This window comes from Schistocerca serialis, chromosome 2 (assembly GCF_023864345.2).
Source record: "Schistocerca serialis cubense isolate TAMUIC-IGC-003099 chromosome 2, iqSchSeri2.2, whole genome shotgun sequence".
In the NCBI taxonomy this organism is placed as follows: Eukaryota; Metazoa; Arthropoda; class Insecta; order Orthoptera; family Acrididae; genus Schistocerca; species Schistocerca serialis.
Window position 1 is genome coordinate 688,434,856 of NC_064639.1, and position 21,582 is coordinate 688,456,437.

Below are 21,582 nucleotides of genomic sequence, written 5' to 3' on the forward strand. Positions count from 1 at the left end.
CTGAAGTATACACCTACGGAAGTATAAAAATTAAAGACACAGAAAAAAAGTGAAATTTTGTTGGTTACTGTTGTATATTAATTGTAGATCGTACATTTACGTAGGATGCTGGGGGTGTAGGTAGTGATTAATATATACCCACTTCAGTGACGTACTGTAGTTTTAAGAGTCTTCCCATAAACACATCAAATAATTTACTATCTGGAGGTTTCTGCACGGATGTAACAGTGTCGCGAAGTGGACGACGCCTTCAGTATAGACTGTCGGTTTTGCGGCCATGCGTCCACACTTCAACACCTGACCTGCTGCCTAGGGGAAAATGATCATTGATTGCTTACTTGTGCCACGCTGCTTGGAGGTGCCAACCAACCTAAAAACATATTACTCGTAATAGTTACAATTATTAATCCGCAAATGAAATAAATACTGATGTAATGGTGTTCAGTACATCGATTCCTTGTCTGGGGCATACTCTTAATCCTTCAGGAAATTTCAGTAGTACCTTGGCGGAATGGAACATTCATTGATCAACCATCAGTAACTATGTGCTGTATGTAGTACTCGTTCCTCAAAACCTAGTATTAAGGCGGTTGTGCCGATTATATTGGAAGTTGAACATTCTGTACTCAAGAAACTTCATGAAGGGTTCGTTGACGACCGCTTCGTTAGAAAATCTTCACCTCATCAGAAAATGGCCGGAAACTTAAAAAAAAAAAAAAAAAAAAAAAAAAACATAGCGAAATTTGACTGGTGAGGGCTCCTGCAAACATGAAGCACTTGTCGGCTTGCGCTCCGGTGTGCGGTGAAATACAGACACTACGTAAACGGTAAAAACTGTATTATTTTATGATTTTCTGTCTGCAAGTGTGCATTCCTTCTGAGCATTTACTGAACAAAAACAGAATAATTAATCATTGCAGCACGAGGTTACTAATGTCTGTCTAAGGAAGTACATGTTCAACAGAGATATCGTTCCTTCTAAAGTTAACATGAAGTGCTGAAACGACAAAATGCAAACTTCGGTTTTGAATAGTTTTTTTACTGTAGTAGAGTAAATTCTGTAAAGCTCAGTGAAAAGAAGTGCGACTTGAAGTAACTGCGCGAGTTGCAGGTACAGTCGCAGTCGCCATCTGCCGGCAGGATGGCTGTACTAGCTGCCCTCAGCACAGTGTCACCACCTGTCAGAGACGGAGAAAACTATTGGCGCCAGGATTAAAAAGATCGCAACCAGAGGCGCAACGGGAACGAGGTGACGTTAAAAACCACGCTGCCAGAAGCACTGATCGCGCTATAATCTATGCTCACAGTCTTAGTTTGCCACTCGGCGCGTTCGCAAGTACTGGATCGCACATACTCTGCTTCACACCTGCGCTTGCCAATATGAATCCATCCCAAAACGCTCTCAAAAATCTGCCCAAATCTAGGGTAAGTGCTTTCTGAAATTTAGTTCTGGAGTCTCCAACTTTAATTTCTGTGTATTCACCGCAATTTCGAAATATTCCAGTTATAAACTGACTGTCAGTCTTGGCATCGCGACGCTGTTTAGGCCCTCAGTGAGAAGTGATGGACTTTCAGCTGCACCGAAGATGTCAAAATAGAGTTCTATTCATCTTGTGGTTGATGCTGACTTCTGCTCCAAGTTTGCTTTCTAATATGTAATAACTAAAATACGGTTCTTCCTTGAGCGAACACAAATTCTTCTTGTTTAAAACCCAAACATGTTTCTGTGAACTTTCATCATCGTCAGTGGGTTCATTTATTTTCTAAGTATCACATTCTGATATTTATGTGACTGAATGACATTTGCTGTGCGGCTGATATTTTGATCCAGTTTATCATCTTTTGTTAACTCCGCTTTCTCATGCCTCCACAGGGTGTGTAAGCTGGGCCTTGTACCTCGCACTCGTTACATACCCTGTTGAGGCATGAAAAAGCGGAATCAACAAAAAAGACAAACTCGAACAAAACATTAAATTTACCATCAAATTGGCCTGCGGCGTAGAAGATATCTCTTACAGACATTATGTAATACAATTTACGTAACTGCTATTGTAGTTTAATGATGTATTTATTGTGATGCATACATTTCGGCTATAATGCCATCTTCACACAATCTATGAAAGTGAGATATCATTTTTTGTTTTATTATTATGTTTGTTAATCATATTTTCTAACATAAAAATTAGGTGCTTACGTCCATATATCATCAGCGATTCTGTGGTTTGCTCCCGTTGTTAATGGTCCTTTACTGTAATTTGTAAAATATGAAGTTTTATCGTCGGATTTGACAGATTGATAGTTGGACCCTCTGTCATATATGATAAAGCGTCAAATTATAAAAAATTACAAGAAAAGATCAAACAATAGGGGCAAACCGCAAAACAGCTCATAGCATAGGAGTCGTAAATCTACACCATGTTGTAATATGATACAGAATAACGGTGCTTACTGGTGATGTATTGAAATAACTACCAAATTTGCACAGTTTATCAGAAAATATGGTTAACTAACATTACAATAAAATATAAAATATTATGTCACTTTCGCAGATAGTCTTAGCGTCGCTGCCTATGGATCACGGGGTCCCGGGTTCGAATCCCGGTCGGGTTGGGGATTTTCTCTGCCCAGGGTCTGGGTGTTTGTGTTGTCCTCATCATTTCATCATCATCATCATCATCATCATTTGTGAGAGTGACTAGATTGGATTGTGAAAAGAAAATGGACTGTGTAAAAATTGGAACTTTGTGCAGGCGCTGATGAGCGCGCAGTTGAGCGCCCCACAAACCAAACATCATCATCATTTTCGCAGATAGTCTGGAGATGGCATTCTAGCCGAAATGGACACATCATAATAAATATATCATTTAACTACCATGGCAGCAATCTGGATTTTATTATATAATGTACTGCAAATCTCAGACAGCCACATAAACAACAGTACGTGACAATAAGATAATAAACGAACCCACTGACGATGGTAAAATTTTGCCGTGTTCAGGTGTTAAACAAAGAGGACTTTTGTTTGTTCAAGGCAGAATCTTATTTCCAGAATCCTGCTTCTGATGGTGTATTTCAATTATCTGTAATAATCTCAAGATACAAAACAAAATATTATGGGCAAGAAACAATTTTAATACTGTTGCTCATAAGTTTTCTATTTAGCTGAGTAAATATATTGAAGTCAACTTACGAATAGTTTCTTATACATGAATAGTTATACATTTGGATATATTGTCTCCTGTGGCAAGGTCGTTGCGTGAAATAAAAGAATTTTTTTTTCTCTAGCGATGAAATGAAACATATTTACGGTCATTGTGTGCAATTTCTTCAATATGTGTACAATTATTTTATAACCAGTGGCGTTTCTCGTGCTCTTACGGTAGTTTCGAAAGATATCCTCAAATGTAAATAACAGTCCTCTACAGATAACAGTAATTTCCACTTAACTGGCGGACCTTACATCCTACAATAGTAATTTCCACATACATAGAGTGAAGTCGAACATCGCCAACACAATTTCTGATGTTGTTTCGGGATATTTCTCGAGCATTTTGGTGTAAGGACCTCCCTTCATATCACTCCTATAAGGATCGTGAGGAGAAGGTTAGATTAATTACAGAACGCACCGAGGCATTTAAAAACGGTCATTCTTCCCGCGCTCCATACGTTCACGGAACGGGAAAAAGCCTTAATTGCCGGTACGATGGGACATACTATTTCCCATGCACTGTAGATGTAGATGTACTTTCCAGTGGCTCGTCACAGAAAACACGGTGTCCCAAACCATTTGGGTCAAATTGAATCAGGTGATAGTGGGTCCAAAGCCGATTATATTGAGATAGGGAACCAAGGGTCGGAAATGCATATTTATTATGTTATGAGATACACAGCGAACGCTGGATAACAACAACGCAGCTCATAGTAATTGTTCAAATGGTTAAAATGGCTCTGAGCACTATGGGACTTAACATCTGAGGTCATCAGTCCCCTAGAACTTAGAACTACTTAAACCTAACTAACCTAAGGACATCACACACATCCATGCCCGAGGCAGGATTCGAACCTGCGACCGTAGTGGTCACGCGGTTCAAGACTGTAGCGCCTAGAACCGCTCGGCCACTCCGGCCGGCAGTAATTGTTCAAAGCGACAACCGCGCCTCAGAGCATGTATTGCAATGGGGCAAGCAGTTCTGCCGCATTCTTGTAGAGATCCCGGTTGTCTGTTGTGCACTGGAACAGGCAGCTGGTGATAAACAGCGTGCGCCACTGACCACCAAACAGACATACTGACACAACTTAGCTCAGAGCACGCGTGTCATGCGACGAGCGCCATCCTCGGAGACAGTACTCCTTGTTGTCCGTGAAAGGGTGTGGTTTTAACTGGGCGGTGCACCAGCCCAGTCCGAAATTAATGTCCTGAATGACACGTAGCCTCATCGTTGGCCTGGAAGGGAAGGTCCTCTCGCATGGTCAGCACGATCGCAGGATCTCACACCTGTGGACTTTTTCCTCTGGGATTACGTGAAGCTGTTGGTGTATGAAACCCCTTAGAAACGGATGAAGACCTGCTTGCTAGCGTCCAAGCTCCCTGTCTCCTGGTACAAAAGTCACCGGGGATCTTTGAGAGAATGCGCCGTTGCGAACAGTTAGTATGAGCTATGTTGCGGTGTGCGCTGCGTATGCCCATAACACAATAAATATGCATTTTAGACCATTAATTCCCTATCTCAACATAATCGGTTGAAGATCCACTATCATGTGTTTCAATTTTACCCAAAAGGTTTGAGACACCCTGTAGTTGAAATTCCTTTGATTCATTACACCCATTTATCTTTGCATCTGTATTCCAATAGAACAAATGTGCATTGTGTGTCTTGTTGGGAAACAAATTTACTCCATTCTATTGACTACAGTACTGCCCACTATACTGTTCCGCCTAAAATTTGCATTCAGTGTTGCGCCGGAGGTTCGAGTCCTCCCTCGGGCATGGGTGTGTGAGTTGTTCTTACCATAGGTTAGTTTAAATTAGTTTAAGTAGTGGGTAATTCTAGGGACCGATGACCTCTGCAGTTTGGTCCCTTAAGAACTCACACACATTTGGACATTTTTTGTTTTTGTTCTCCGTCATGGTTACTTGTACGTTAACAGTGATACACCGCAGAGCAGATTGGTTTATTAGTGAAGAGTTTGCCGACATGCATCTCGTGGATAAGTTCAATGAATGTGGTTGAAGAGCGGCACAACGCCGCTACGCTGAGTTGCTACCGCAGCGATAATACCGTAAATATAATTTTGCATCTGAGGTTTGTTGCTTCACTATGTGTTTTGTGTTGTGCGGTTTGATGATCGTATATTAAAGGATTTCTTACAGTTGTAAAATCACGGAAACTAAGCTAATTGCGGTAACAAACCAAATACAAGGGGCACCAACTGAAAACGAGGCAGATGGAAATAAGAAAGTAAACTGTTTATTATTTCAAAATCAATCATCATAACTGTTAATACATTTATCCCGCTGTGAGACAAGGCGGCCCATGCCAACATGGAAAAATGTTTGCGGTTGCCTGAGGAACCATGATTGTGGCCAGACGTGGATCTCTTGGTCCAAAGCAAACCTATGGCCACGAATGTCTTTCTTCAGAGCTCCAGAAATATGGAAAACGCATAGGGAGAGATCGGAACTATATAGAGGCGGGTTCATATGTTACCAAGGTTGTTTCGATTGCGCTGCAGAAGTTTTGCTGGGAACCCCTTCCACATCTTCCACACAGTTCCCAAGCGATTTTTATAGTTTTGGCGTCTTGGAGAGAGACATTCGTAGCCATCGACTTCCTTCGGACGAAAAGGTGCAAACCTGCGTACAATCATGTTTCCATAGGCAACCGCAAACATTTTTCAATGAAGGCTCTGTCTTCTTTCACAGTGGTTCAAAATGGTTCAAATGGCTCTGAGCACTATGAGACTGAGGTCATCAGTCCCCTAGAACTTAGAACTACTTAAACTTAACTAACCTAAGGACATTACACATATCCATGCCCGAGGCAGGATTCGAACCTGTGACCGTAGCAATCGCGCGGTTCCGGACTGAAGCGCCTAGAGCCGCTCGGCCACCGCGACCGGCGTTTCACAGTGGGATAAATGTATTAACAGTTATGGGATTACTTCTGAAACAATAAACAGTTTACATTTTTCCACCTGCCTCGGTTTCATTTAAATGCTCCTTATAACTCAAATTGCAATTATAGTAACGACTCTATAACGAGTTACTAGAGACCCTTATACCAAAATACTCATAAAACATCCGTGAACGGTCTCAGAAAACATGTCGGTGAAATTCGGTTCAGCCCGTATATTTTCCCGTTAGTGATGTAAATAAAATCATCCGAAAACATGTTCTTACTTATTTGCAATAACTCATATAACTACGGATACGCCAATCATCTGCCTTCTTCAATAACTGATCCCAACTATGAAAACATGCTTCTGTCGCATGACGTTGGCCTTTTACCGAGCGGTCGTCACAGAATACGGAAAAACGAAGCTAGGTGAACCGGTGTTCGTAAGCTTCAGTTTCGTGTCAGAAGCGACAGGGAAATGGGAAATTAAATACAGGATAAGACTTGCAATGAGGAAAAACGATTCGCCTGACTGACTTGAAAGACAGAAAGCCTAGCAAAGTGTTGCGCCGTAAATGTTCCGTCAGCTGGCCGTGCGATTAGTCGGTGATATCCAGTGGCAGATATGCCCACAGCACGCGCTGCAGAAACTCGGTCAGTACACGCAGTAGCGGTGCGGTCAGCAGGGTCGCCAGCTGAGCCAACGGCTACACGAGGCGTGCCGCGCGGCCTCTGCCGCCAGACATCCGCACAAAACCTTTGTACTGCGGGACAGAAATTGTTGTAAGCTAAATACTCTGATGCTCACTCCACTCAAGAATGGACCAGGTGAAAAATTTCTGAGCGGGCAAGCTCAGAATATTCCTGTATTTTCTTTTGAAAATTAATATTTCCTATATAGGTTTCTAAGAATTAATTCTATTTAAGATTTTTAAATGTCTCTGCTATTGAAAACATAAAAGGATTGGACAAAAATATGAAAACACACGAGAAATGTATGCTTGAACATACATGCAAATACTAACCAAGCCTGCAAGTTGGTATTCAGCATTTGACCACGAACGGCACCTATGCGTCCTCAATACATTGAAAATATCAGTCGTCGTCAGAACCGTTTTCTGTGTAGGCGTGAAAGCATTATGTTGGAGCTAAGCGAATTGTTGGAGCTCGTATGGTGAGAGCTTTCGTAACCGAGGTAGCCGAAGTGTTTGCGGGCAAGAGGCAACGTATCAGAGACTTATACCACATCCAGGGGAAGCAGAAAAACATCAACCGCTAAGTCATAACGCGGACGAATGTGTGTGTTGAGTGATCGTGACACACGGTCATTGATGAGAATTGTGACGCAAAGTACGAGGACGACAGCCCCGAAAGGCACCGCAGAACTGAATTTAGCACTGGTGAACTCTTTTCAGCATCCAAACAATACAAAGCAAGGAACTGCAGGACGAGCTGCCCGTTACAGGTAAACGTGGTGCCGAAGCCCTAAAACCTAAGCTATGGAGCAATGCGAGAAAGTCGTTTGGACGCATGATTCTCGGTCCACACTGTTTCCAACTTCTGGCCGAATTTTCGTGGTGGCGGTTTGCTGATGGTTTGGGCAACTATACTGAAGAGCCGAAGAAACTGGTACACTTGCCTAATATCGTGTAAGACCCCCGCGAGCTCGCAGAAGTGCCGCAAAACGACGTGGAGTGGCCCCGACTAATGTCTGAAGTGGTGCTGGAGGGAATTGACACTATTAATCCTGGAGGGCTGTCCATAAATCCGTAAGAGTACGAGGGAGTGGAGATCTCTTCTGAATAGCACGATGCAAGGCATCCCAGATATGCTCAATAATGTTCACGTCTGGGGAGTTTGGTGGCCAGCGAAAGTGTTAAAACTCAGAAGAGTGTTCCTGGAACCACTCTGTATCAATTCTGGACGTCTGGGGTCGCATTGGTCTGCTGGAATTGCCAGAGTCCGTCGGAATGCACAATGGAAATGAATGGACGCAGGTGGTCAGACAGTATGCTTACGCACGTGCACCTGTCAGAGTCGTATCTAGATGTGTCAGGGGTCCCATATCACTCGAACTTCCCACGTCCCACACCATTACAGAGCCTCCACAAGCTTGAACATTTCCCTGCTGACATGCAGGGTCCATGTATTCATGATTCCATTCACTCGACACAATTTGAAACGAGACTCGTTCGTCCAGGCAACATGCTTCCAGTCCTCAACAGTCCAATGTCGGCGTGGACTGGTCCAGGCGAGGCGTAAAGCTTTGTGTCGTGCAGTCATCGAGGGTACACGAGTGGGAGCTCGGCTCGGAAAACCCATATCGATGATGTTTCATTGAATGGTTCGCACGCTGACACTTGTTGATGGCTCAGCATTGAAATCTGCAGCAATTTGCGGAAGGGTTGCACTTCTGTCACGTTGAACGATTCTCATAAGTCGTCGTTGGTCCCGTTCTTGCAGGATCTTTTTCCGGCCGCGGTGATGTCGGAGATTTGATGTTTTACCGGATTCCTGATATTCACGGTACTCTCGGAAATGGTCGTACGGGAAAATCCCCACTTCATTGCTACCTCGGATACGCTGTGTTCCATCGCCCGTGCACCGACTATTTAACACCATGTTCAAACTCACTTATCTTGATAACCTGCCATTGTAGCAGCAGTAACCGATCTAAGAACTGCGGCCAGACACTTGTTGTCTTATATAGGGTGGTCCATTGATAGTGACAGGGCCAAATATCTCATGAAATAAGCATCAAACGAAAAAACTACAAAGAACGAAACTCGTCTAGCTTGAAGGGGGCAACCAGATGGCGCTATGGTTGGCCCGCCAGATGGCGCTGCCATAGGTCAAACGGATATCAACTGCATATTTTTTTAAATATGAACCCTTATTTTTTAACATATTCGTGTAGTACGTAAAGAAATATGAATGTTTTAGTTGGACCACATTTTTCACTTTGTGATAGATGGCGCTGTAATAGTCACAAACGTACAAGTGCGTGGTAGCACGTAACATTCCGCCAGTGCGGACGGTATTTGCTTCGTGATACATTGCTCGTGTTAAAATGGACCGTTTACCAATTGCGGAAAAGATCGATATCGTGTTGATGTATGGCTATTGTGATCAAAATGCCCAACGGACGTGTGCTATGCATGATGCTCGGTATCCTGGACGACAGCATCCAAGTGTCCGGAGCGTTCGCCGGATAGTTACGTTATTTAAGCAAACAGGAAGTGTTCAGCCACATGTGAAACGTCAACTATGACCTGCAACAAATGTTGATGCCCAAGTAGGTGTTTTAGCTGCTGTCGTGGCTAATCCTCACATCACTAGCAGACAAATTGCGCGAGAATCGGGAATCTCAAGATCGTCGGTGTTGAGAATGCTACGTCAACATCGATTGCACCCGTACCATATTTCTATGCACCAGGAATCGCATGGCGACGACTTTGAACGTCGTGTACAGTTCTGCCACTGGACACAAGAGAAATTACGGGACGATGACAGATTTTTTGCACGCGTTCTATTTAGCGACGAAGCGTCATTCACCAACAGCGGTAACGTAAACCGGCATAATATGCACTATTGGGCAACGGAAAATCCACGATGGCTGCGATAAGTGGAACATCAGCGACCTTGGCGGGTTAATGTATGGTGCGGGTTTATGGGGCGAAGGATAATTGGCCCTCATTTTATCGATGACAATCTAAATGGTGCAATGTATGCTGATTTCCTACGTAATGTTCTACCGATGTTACTACAAGATGTTTCACTACATGACAGAATGGCGATGTACTTCCAACATGATGGATGTCCGAGACATAGCTCGCGTGCGGTTGAAGCGGTATTGAATAGCATATTTCGTGACAGGTGGATTGGTCGTCGAAGCACCATACCATGGCCCTCACGTTCACCGGATCTGACGTCCCCGGATTTCTTTCTGTGGGGAAAGTTGAAGGATATTTGCTATCGTGATCCACCGACAACGCCTGACAACATGCGTCAGCGCATTGTCAATGCATGTGCGAACATTACGGAAGGCGAACTACTCGCTGTTGACAGGAATGCCGTTACACGTATTGCCAAATGCATTGAGGTTGGCGGACATCATTTTGAGCATTTATTGCATTAATGTGGTATTTACAGGTAATTACGCTGTAACAGCATGCGTTCGCAGAAATGATAAGTTCCCAAAGGTTCATGTATCACATTGCAACAACTGAAATAAAATGTTCAAACCTACGTTCTGTATTTTAATTTACAAAACCTACCTGTTACCAACCGTTCGTCTAAAATTGTTGTGTGACTATTACAGCGCCATCTATCACAAAGCGAAAAAAGTGGTCCAACTAAAACATTCATATTTCTTTGCGTACTAACACGAATATGTAATAAAAAAAATGGGGGTTCCTATTTTTAAAAAAACGCAGTTGATATCCGTTTTACCTATGGCAGTGTCATCTAGCGGGCCAGCCACAGCGCCATCTGGTTTCCCCCTTCAAGGTAGACAAGTTTCGTTCTTTGTAGTTTTTTCGTTTGACGCTTATTTCGTGAGATATTTGGCCCGGTCACGATCATTGGACCACCCTGTATAGGCGTTGCCGACTGCAGCGCCGTATTCTGCCTGCTTACATATTTCTGTGTCTGGATACGCATGCCTGTACCGGCTTCTTTGGCGTTTCGGAGTATATCGTGATATTCCATGTGTCTCATGATTACTCTGCAAGGTCACATTACTCCCAAGGTTTATGAGACCATTTTGGCTGGTTAGGTCCATCCCATTGTACCAAATTTGTTCCCCAATGGTGATGCTGCATTCCAAGATGACAGGACCCCTGTTCACACGGCTCGCGTTATCCGGGACTGATCTCGTGAGCACGAGGATGCAGCGTCGCATCTCCCTAGCCACAAGTCACCAGATCTCAATGTTATTTAGCCTTTGTGATCTCATCTGTAGAGAAGGGTGTGTGGTCGCCTTCCGCTTCCATCTTCGGCATCTGAACCTGTCAATATTTTGCTGGAGGACTGGTACAAGATTCCCTTGAAAAAGACACAGGACCTGTATTTATCCATTTCGACACGCCTGGAAGCTGTTTTAAATGCCTGTGGGTATCCTACTCCGTGTCAGACATGGCAATGTGTTGTGTTTTTGATGTTTCCATATGTTTATACCGTTCCATACTGTATACCTATACACAAATCATTTGTCAAACACCAAAGTAATAGTACGAAAAATGTTGGCCTCTGCCATCCCATACTTACGTAACTTTTAGTGCACCGGGCTTCCTTGACCTTGGCATCTACATACACGTTCCTCGCGAACAAACTAGTTTGCTTGGCATACTAGACGCAGCGCCAAGTAGGTGAACACGCAGTAGGCAGCAATACAAGTCCCCTCGCGCTGCGGTAGTCACTTCCGTTGGTTTTCTTCAGTTTTTTGGAATCCTTGAAGCCTGCGCCACACACACCACTGCCAAGTAATAGGAACTCACGGTAAATGAGACTGTGGCATGAGCGAATCCTCCGTAAGTGGCATCATGGACCAATGGCTTAGGTTGGGCCGGGAACCTTATGAGTCCACATCCCGGCAATTCTGCATAGAGTATAAGATATTTTGTTTGTTTGTTTCTGAATCGTATTGTAATCAGGGTAGTACAGTGACGGATGACTGCTGCAACTGGACAAGGCCTGAACAAAAATTGGTTTCGTCTTTGCGGAGAGAGCATTACGACGTACGCCCAAAGAGAACTGAGGAAATAAAAACTTATAAAATCAGTTTTGCTTAACTGCAACACGAACAGGCTGCTCACGAAAGCCGGACCATAATATTTGCCTAGTGCTCTTTTCGGAAGCTTTCCAAGTCCAGTTCTGAGGTACTGTGATTTTGATATGGTTTTTATATGAAGAGGTTAAAGTCGTGTGGCAAAAGTACCTTCCCGGGTTTCCCCCTCCCACCTCCCGCCCCTTCCCCCGCTCTCTCTCTCAATAGTTGTTCCTCTTAATGTAGGATCTGCGAAAGATCGACAACTGAACACTTATTTTCATTGTTGAGGTTTTCGAGGCCGCTTGTTGGCATATAGTCGTAAATAGTTTCGTCTCGGGATCTGCGGCTGACCTTTGTTTAATGATTTTACTGGCCTTTCGCAAGCACAAGGGGCTGTCCTTGTCAAAGGTTCACTCTCGACTGCTGGTGGTAATGGAGGACGAATCTTGACAATGCCAACCACTCGCTCATCCGAAGATCCAGAGATGAAAGTCAGCAAGCATTACGCAAGTTAGTTTTGTTTCGATGCTCTTGTCGTATGCCCTTCCCATACCCAAAAATGTCAATTACCTTTTGGGACGAAATTCGTGTGCGATATCTGTTTAAGTTTTTGTTATAGTGGTCATCGGTCCAAAGGCTGGTTTGGTGCAGCTGTCCAAGGTAACCTATCCTATGCATGTCCCGTCGCCTCTACGTAACTACAGCAAACTACACATATTTGTACCTGCGTAGTTTAGTCAAGCCTTGCTCTCCCTCTACAATTGTTAACCCTCGCAGTGCCCACTATTACCAGACTAATGATCCCATGATGCCTCAGGAACTGTGCTGCAAAATGAACCTTTGTTTTAGTCAAGTTCAAGTTGTGCGAGATATTTCTTCTCTCCCCGATTCGATTTAGTCCTCCTCATTTACAGAAGAATGGTAGAAACCCAAACTGCAGAAGATTCTTTTGGGTTCCGGAGAAATCTAAGGACACATGAGGCAGTATTGACGCTAAGACTTATCCTGTAAGATAGACTGAAGAAAGGAACAGCCACGTTTACAACATTCATAGATTTAGAGAAAGCTTTTGACACTGTTGACTAGTTTGCGCTCTTTGAAATTTTGAAGGTAGCGGGAATCAAATAACAAGAAGCAAAAAGCTATATATAAAAGTAAAAGAGCAGTAAAGGAAGACAGTAGTTGAGATGAGAGGAGACAGGATTGTAGGTTCTCCTAGATGTTACTCAATCTATATATATACCAAGCTGCGAACATAGGAGAAATTTGGAAAGGGAATTAAAGTTCACGGAGGAGAAAAAATTTTTTGAGGTTTTGCCGACGGCATGTAATTCTGTCAGAGACGAAAAATGACTTGGAATGTTAGTTCAACGGGATGTTTAGTGTCTTAAAATAGCGTTGTAAGCAAATATCAACAAAATTAGAACAAGGATAATGGAATGTTGTAAAATGGCTCTGAGCACTATGCGACTTAACTTCTGAGGTCATCAGTCGCCTAGAACTTAGAACTACTTAAACCTAACTAACCTAAGGACATCACACACATCCATGCCCGAGACGGGGAATGTTGTAGAGTTAAATAAAGTGGCGCTGAGGGAATTAGGTTAGGAAATTAGACACAAAGTAGTAGATGTCTTTTGTACGCAGAGTAGCAGTACAGAATCAAGAACAGGCAAACATTACTTCCGCTTGTGGCAGTGCGGGAACACCTGAACAAACAGTAGCGGAAATAGCTCTATGCCAAGATATTCCGAGATAGCAAGGAGAACTTACGAACTACTACTCACCGATATGATTCATAATGACATGGTATACAGGGTGCTACAAAGAGGTACGGCCAAACTTTCTGGAAACATTCCTTACACACAAATAAAGAAAATATGTTATGTGGACATGTGTTCGGAAACGCGTAATTTCCATGTTAGAGCTCATTTTAGTTTCGTCCACCTACGCTCAATGGAGCACATTATCATGATTTCATACGGGATACTCTACCTGTGCTGCTAGAACATGTGCCTTTACAAGTACGACACAACATGTGGTTCATGCGCTATGGAGCTCCTGCACATTTCAGTCGAAGTGTTCGTACGCTTCTCAACAACAGATTCGATGACCGATGGATTGGTAGAAGCGGACCAATTCCATGGCCTCCACGCTCTCCTGACCTCAACTCTCTTGACTTTCATTTATGGGGACATTTGAAAGCTCTTGTGTACGCAACCTCGGTACCAAATGTAGAGACTCTTCGTGCTCGTATTGTGGACGGCTGTGATAAAATACGCCATTCTCCAGGGCTGCATCAGCGCATCAGGGATTCCATGCGACGGAGGGTGGATGCTTGTATCCTCGCTAACGGAGGACATTTTGAACATTTCCTGTAACAAAGTGTTTGAAGTCACGCTGGTACGTTCTGTTGCTGTGTGTTTCCATTCCATGATTAATGTGATTTGAAGAGAAGTAATAAGATGAGCTGTAACATGGAAAGTAAGCGTTTCCGGACACATGTCCACATAACATATTTTCTTTCTTTGTGTGTGAGGAATGTTTCCTGAAAGTTTGGCCGTACCTTTTTGTAACTCCCTGTATAGGGCACGACTAGGACTTAAACGTTTGTAAATAGGAGGATGCAACTCCCAACCGTTTTCGAGAAAATCGAGCTTTAATTTTAGACCTCTCGATATACTTAGTATGGTCGCTAGACCGCAGCGGAGTGAGTAAGCGGTACCTGGATCGAATCTGGCAACAGGTAGATAGATACATTTTCATCCATTCCCACATTATTTTGCCAACGTGCAGTGCTAAATTAATCCCTCCCAAATGTACTACGCTGGTGCAGCCTTGCGACGTTTATTTTTACATGCAGGCGAAGAACTTTTAAAACGACTATATATTGCTCGCACTTCATTGAAAAGAACAGAGGGATAGTTTCTAGAGAAGAATGCATAAAAATTCAGTCAGTCGTACGCCATCAGTCGTCTGTATTAATATTCGGTGAAATGCTTCGATATGCGTGGTAAGCCGCTAAATTGTGTGAAGATCTAGGACCGTTTACGCACGTTACCCAAGTTTGGTTTTCAGTAGAGACACTGAAAGATTATGCATACATACATTAACGTAATGATGTGGGACGTGTCGCTTTAACAAAAATTGTCTAATAATAGCACTTATTATTTTTTTACAGCTACTACTTCATACCTAAAAATTCATCTTTTGAGTAGAAGGAGTTGTAATTCAGAAAATCTTTTAATTTGTTTTTAAATGTTGGTTGGCTGTCTGTCAAACTTTTAACGCTATTTGGCAAACGTTAAAACATTTTGTCAAAGTCAGATTTAACCCAGAATAGCGTAGACCATTCTTTCTTCTATTGTTGTAGCTATGCACTTCGCTGTTATTTTTGAATTGGGATGTGTAGCCTACATGCAAAAATTCGGCGTACCTCACACATGCTGTATGTCGCAATAATTATTGGTTTTCATATTTCTACGATGAGTATCATCCTGATTCGTGGACTGCTCCAAAGGCTACAAATTATACTTGTCACAAATGTGGATACAATAATATAAATGAAACGACTATACTGATCTAACTGAAAGTTCTCGTACCGGTACGTCCCTTTTTTTATTTCCAACCTCTTTACGAAAAAAATTTTTCCTCCTTTTTTTCAAGATAAGTGTTATGTAAAGAACAAATTAATCATGAAGTATTGCTAATTTTCACAGTCGTGGTAATTTGTTGTTAGAACCATCCAAAGAACTCGCGCGTATGCAACTACGGTGCGGGCGGCTTCAATATACAGGCTGTTTCAAAAAGAATATACGTATGACAAAATATTATTTTGTCCAAACTATCGATCGCTGCACCTCGGTTCGGTTATTGGAGAAACGAATACATAGTCTAGTTTATATTAGTAGCCGCTAGGTGCCAGTTGTCTTCTGTTTTGGTTGGTAACCGTCACATGTTTAAAATGGTTGCTCCGACGCATAAATCATTTTTTGTTCTCGAGTTTGAGAAGTCCAATTCCGTGATTACAGTGCAAAGACGTTTCAGGTTGAGGTACCAAATTAGTTCTCCGAATGGGTGGAACATTCGCAGATGGTATCGACAGTTTCTAGACGCAGATGTGTATGTAAAGGAAAGAGTCCTGGCCGCTCTCGTGTTCCTGAAGAAAATGTTGCACGAATTCAGACTGCTTTCCAACGTAGTCCTTCAAAATCAACTCGTCTTGCCAGTCGGGAGCTACAACTGCCTACAACAACAATTTGGCGTGTTTTGATACGTCGGTTACAGCTGTTACAAGCTCTGCGTCCTGATGACAAACGCAAACGTGTGGCATTCTGTAATGAGATTCTTATTGCTATTCACAGTGATAATACTTTCGCACAACGCTTTGTGTTCAGTGATGAAGCGACTTTCCGGTCTCCTTTTAAGGTCGGCAGCAAATGAGGAACAGTCGCACTGTGGAGTGGGATATGGTGTCCGTATGATTTGTTTTGGACGATTCTGCAGCTGCAGTATCCAGGAATGGAAGGAAGCAGTACGCTGGAGATGCCACTATACGCTTGCCCTTCATCTTTACCAATTGGGCAATATATCTGACAGTTAAAGAACAGCCAAAGTGCATAACTATTGATGAAGCTGACGTTACAGGAAGGCCGAGCGCATAAGGCGCAACCGATGCATAGGTCTAAATTCGGACATAGATAACATTAATAGCCATGAAATTGGATATCGATAATTTTAAAATCCATGAAATTAATCAGAATTTGACAGGAGGCCTATTGTGTCCATTTAATCCTAAAGGCAGTGAAAACTATTGTGTGGGATTATGCAGATCAGGCCCAATAGCCTGGATAAAACTGATTATGATTTTTTAGTTCTCATACCGTAGAAAATAATGCTGACCATTAACAAAGATGCAGGCTAACGTACATAATAGGGGTAGTAACGCAATACCACTAGTAAGTTTACTGTGATATTTTTAGCCCAGCAAAGCGAAATCTGTTCTGGGAACGACTACGATAAATTTGAAAATATTTTAGCCATATTATGCATAGGTTTTCTTCTTCTTGTTGTTTCTTCTTATGAATCTCTTCTTCTCAGAGATTCTTCTATAAAAAGATAACTTAGTGTTTCCATATGTATGACTATAGATTTTTCCGTTGTATACTGGCAATGAATAAGGTATGATAGTCGTAGAAACGACGAGGAACTTAAGCGCTGTCACCCGACTGGAAACCTTAGCTTTTCCTCGCTAGTACCCATATTTAATTTTCTTCGCCAGGCACAAGGTTTACTCTTACTATTGATGGTAGTGGGCTATACCTTTGTCAAAGATTACAAGTGAGTCAGCATTATTCATTAATACTTTCTTTCATGCCAGAACTGACATTATTTCATGCCTACCCATTTTAATTCAATACAGATTTAAAAGCCCTCTACTTTAGCTTTTGTTACTGATTAACAGAAAACATTCGAACTTGTTGTGACCAAGGTATAGAACGTTTGCTGGGGTACACAACTGTTAGATATTTATCAGTCATGTTTTACCATATGATTTATTTATTACAGATTTTATTCGTTTTAGTACAGAATCATTTAAATCATGAACAATAATCTAGAGTGAAATTTAGTACTATTTTCGCGAAATACTGTGTATCATTTATTTGTCGCAGAGTAGAGGGGCGAAAAGAAATGGTTTTTAACTTAATTCCTAATACGAGTAACAGAAACCCAACAGTACCTCGCTCAGGCTAACGCACTGTTTTAGGGAGGATGCTCAAGTTCCTTTTCATCAAACAATAACTCACAAATTTTACCTTCGTGCGTTGGTAATTGTCAGCGTGAAAAACTATACCATTGTAAGACTGCAAAATCTATATCGAAGTACTGGCCTGATCACTGGCAGCAATTTGCCTTTTAAGAGTAATAATGATGATCAGAAGTGCTGCTCAAAAGAGCATGGATCCACGTCCTTTACAGTAGGACAAAAATGCTCTTTAGGCGAAGTTTCTAAAGTTTTTCATATATGTCAAAGCCGTGCCAAAGGTAATTCAACAGTTTGTCTTCAAAGGTCACCGCTCCATGTCTTATATTTGACGCGCCATAACTTTCTGTTCCGAACTGTTATCTTTTGTAAAAACGGATTCGGGAACGGCATTGCAGCTCCACCGCAATCGTTGATTTTTAGAATTTCTTGAAGAAATTATTATTTTTTATTGTATCTGCTCTGAAGTGGTTCAGCGATTCATTTCTATAGTTGACTTGCGTATTTGGCAGTCCTCATTTTTGTGTAATAATCGGGGCTGCTTCTATATCCTCTCATGAAGGCCGCACCTCCTATTACTTCAGGTAACACCGTGAACAGACCATTATGTCCCATGAAATCGTATCTTAATATTCTGTTTCTCTGCTTTTGGAGTGATTAACAGCAGAAATTCAGAATTGCATAGATTCATCGAGTCTAGACAGACTATTCTCAATGCAAATACGCTAGAACACCAGTTCCTCCTATGGTTTCAAAAAGTTTCGTGGACTGCTATGTTTCTGCGAAACTTGTTCGAGATAATCCCGTTCATTCGCTCTAAAACACAAGTCAGTGGCTATATCCTACGGCTGGATCTGTGAGAAGGTCCACGTACACTCCTCTAGATCTACATCTATGCCCTGCAACCCAGTTTATGGTGTTTGATGGAGAATGCTTTATGTATCACCATCGCTTCCCCTCTTTTTTGTTCCTGTCGTCAGAGGTGCACAGGAAAAACGATTCTTAGTAAAAAAAACCCCTGCGAGGTCGAATTTCTCTAATTTTATCTTCATGGTTTTCGCGAGATGTACGTTGGAGGAAACAATATATTGGTTGCCTCTTCTAGGAAAGTATGCTCACGTAATTTTAACGGTAAACTACGCCATGATACATAATGCCTCTCTAGTGGCGCCTGCCACTGGAGTTTGTTGCTCATCTCTTGACGCTTTCACGCATAGTGAACGATTTGTAACGAAACGTGCCGCTCTTCTTTGGATATTCTCCATTTCCTTTATCCGCCCTATCTGTCACGGATGACGTAATGACGATGAACAGCGAAGTATCGGTCGATCGAGTGTTTTTAAGGCTAACTCTTTCGTAAGTAGACTACATTTCCTGACGATTCTTGCAGTGAATTTCGATCTCGAACCCATTGCTGCCGGCCGGCCAGAATGGCCGAGCGGTTCTAGGCGCTACAGTCTGGAACCGCGCGGCCCCTACGATCGCAGGCTCGAATCCTGCCTCGGGCATGGGCGTGTGTGATGTCCTTAGGTTAGTTAGGTTTAAGTAGTTCCAAGTTCTAGGGGACTTATGACCTCAGAAGTTAAGTCCCATAGTGCTCAGAGCCATTTTAGCCCATTGCTGTCACGTCCTGGCTCAGTGGACTTAACAGCTTTCGTCCTGGAACAGAAGTGCCTCTGTATAGAGTTTCTTTCGGATTCTGGACAGAAGTCAAGGCCAAGTGACGAACGATATGAATTTAGTAGCGATACGTCTCCCCACTGAACCATGGACCTTGCCGTTGGTGGGGAGGCTTGCGTGCCTCAACGATACAGATAGCCATACCGTAGGTGCAACCACAACGGAGGGGTATCTGTTGAGAGGCCAGACAAACGTGTGGTTCCTGAAGAGGGGCAGCAGCCTTTTCAGTAGTTGCAGGGGCAACAGTCTGGATGATTGACTTATCTGGCCTTGTAACACAAACCAAAATGGCCTTGCTGTTCTGGTACTGCGAACGGCTGAAAGCCGCAATTTTTCCCGAGGGCATGCAGCTTTACTGTATGATTAAATGATGATGGCGTCCTCTTGGGTAAAATATTCCGGAGGTAAAATAGTCCCCCATTCGGATCTCCGGGCGCGGACTACTCAAGAGGACGTCGTTATCAGGAGAAAGAAAACTGGCGTTCTACGCATCGGAGCGTGGAATGTCAGATCCCTTAATCGGGCAGGTAGGTTAGAAAGTTTAAAAAGGGAAATGGATAGGTTGAAGTTAGATATAGTGGGAATTAGTGAAGTTCGGTGGCAGGAGGAACAAGACTTTTGGTCAGGTGAATACAGGGTTATAAATACAAAATCAAATAGGGGTAATGCAGGAGTAGGTTTAATAATGAATAAAAAATAGGAGTACGCGTAAGCTACTACAAACAGCATAGTGAACGCATTATTGTGGCCAAGATAGACACGAAGCCCACACCTACTACAGTAGTACAAGTTTATATGCCAACTAGCTCTGCAGATGACGAAGAAATTGATGAAATGTATGATGAGGTAAAAGAAATTATTCAGATTGTGAAGGTAGACGAAAATTTAATAGTCATGGGTGACTGGAATTCGAGAGTAGGAAAAGGGAGAGAAGGAAACATAGTAGGTGAATATGGATTGGGGCTAAGAAATGAAAGAGGAAGCCGCCTGGTAGAATTTTGCGCAGAGCATAACTTAATCATAGCTAATACTTGTATACATGGAAGAACCCTGGAGATACTAAAAGGTATCAGATAGATTATATAATGGTAAGACAGAGATTTAGGAACCAGGTTTTAAATTGTAAGACATTTCCAGGCGCAGATGTGGACTCTGACCCCAATCTATTGGTTATGAACTGTAGATTAAAACTGAAGAAACTGCAAAAGGGTGGGAATTTAAGGAGATGGGACCTGGATAAACTGAAAGAACCAGAGGTTGTACAGTGTTTCAGGGAGAGCATAAGGGAAGAATTGACAGAAATGAAGGAAAGAAATACAGTAGAAGAAGTTTGGGTAGCTTTGAGGGATGAAATAGTGAAGGCAGCAGAGGATCTAATAGGTAAAAAGACGAGGGCTAGTAGAAACCCTTGGGTAACAGAAGAAATATTGAATTTAATTGATGAAACGAGAAAATACAAAAATGCAGTAAATGAAGCAGGCAAAAAGGAATACAAACGTCTCAAAAATGAGATCGACAGGAAGTGCAAAATGGCTAAGCAGGGATGGCTAGAGGACAAATGTAAGGATGTAGAGGCTTATCTTACTAGGGGTAAGATAGATACTGCCTACAGAAAAATTAAAGAGACCTTTGAAGAAAAGAGAACCACTTGCATGAATATCAAGAGCTCAGATGGAAAACCAGTTCTAAGCAAAGAATGGAAAGCAGAAAGGTGGAAGGAGTATATAGAGGGTCTATACAAGGGCGATGTACTTGAGGACAGTATTATGGAAATGGAAGCGGATGTAGATGAAGATGAAATGGGAGATATGATACTGCGTGAAGAGTTTGACAGAGGATTGAAAGACCTAAGCCGGAGCAAGGCCCCCGGAGTAGACAACATTCCATTAGAACTACTGACGGCCTTGGGAGAGCCAGTCCTGACAAAACTCTACAATCTGGTGAGCAAGATGTATGAAACAGGCGAAATACCCTCAGACTTCAAGAAGAATATAATAATTCCAATCCCAAAGAAAGCAGTTGTAGACAGATGTGAAAATTACCGAACTATCAGTTTAATAAGTCACAGCTGCAAAATACTAACACCAATTCTTTACAGACGAATGGAAAAACTGATACAAGCCGACCTCGGGGAAGATCAGTTTGGATTCCGTAGAAATGTTGGAACACGTGAGGCAATACTGTCTCTACGACTTATCTTAGAAGAAAGAGTAAGGAAAGGCAAACCTACATTTATAGCATTTGTAGACTTA

At 42.5% G+C, this 21,582-nt stretch overlaps 1 protein-coding gene across 1 annotated transcript in view; it reads left to right on the forward strand.

The window, feature by feature from the left end:
• The first annotated feature begins 1,268 nt into the window (after positions 1 to 1,268).
• Positions 1,269 to 21,582, forward strand: part of LOC126457817 (adenosine deaminase-like) — a 159,125-nt gene continuing 138,811 nt past the window's right edge. The window contains exon 1 of the mRNA XM_050094435.1: positions 1,269 to 1,425. Coding sequence (XP_049950392.1) covers positions 1,381 to 1,425 — 45 coding nt within the window. The 5' untranslated portion in view covers positions 1,269 to 1,380. The remainder of the gene's footprint in view (positions 1,426 to 21,582) is intronic.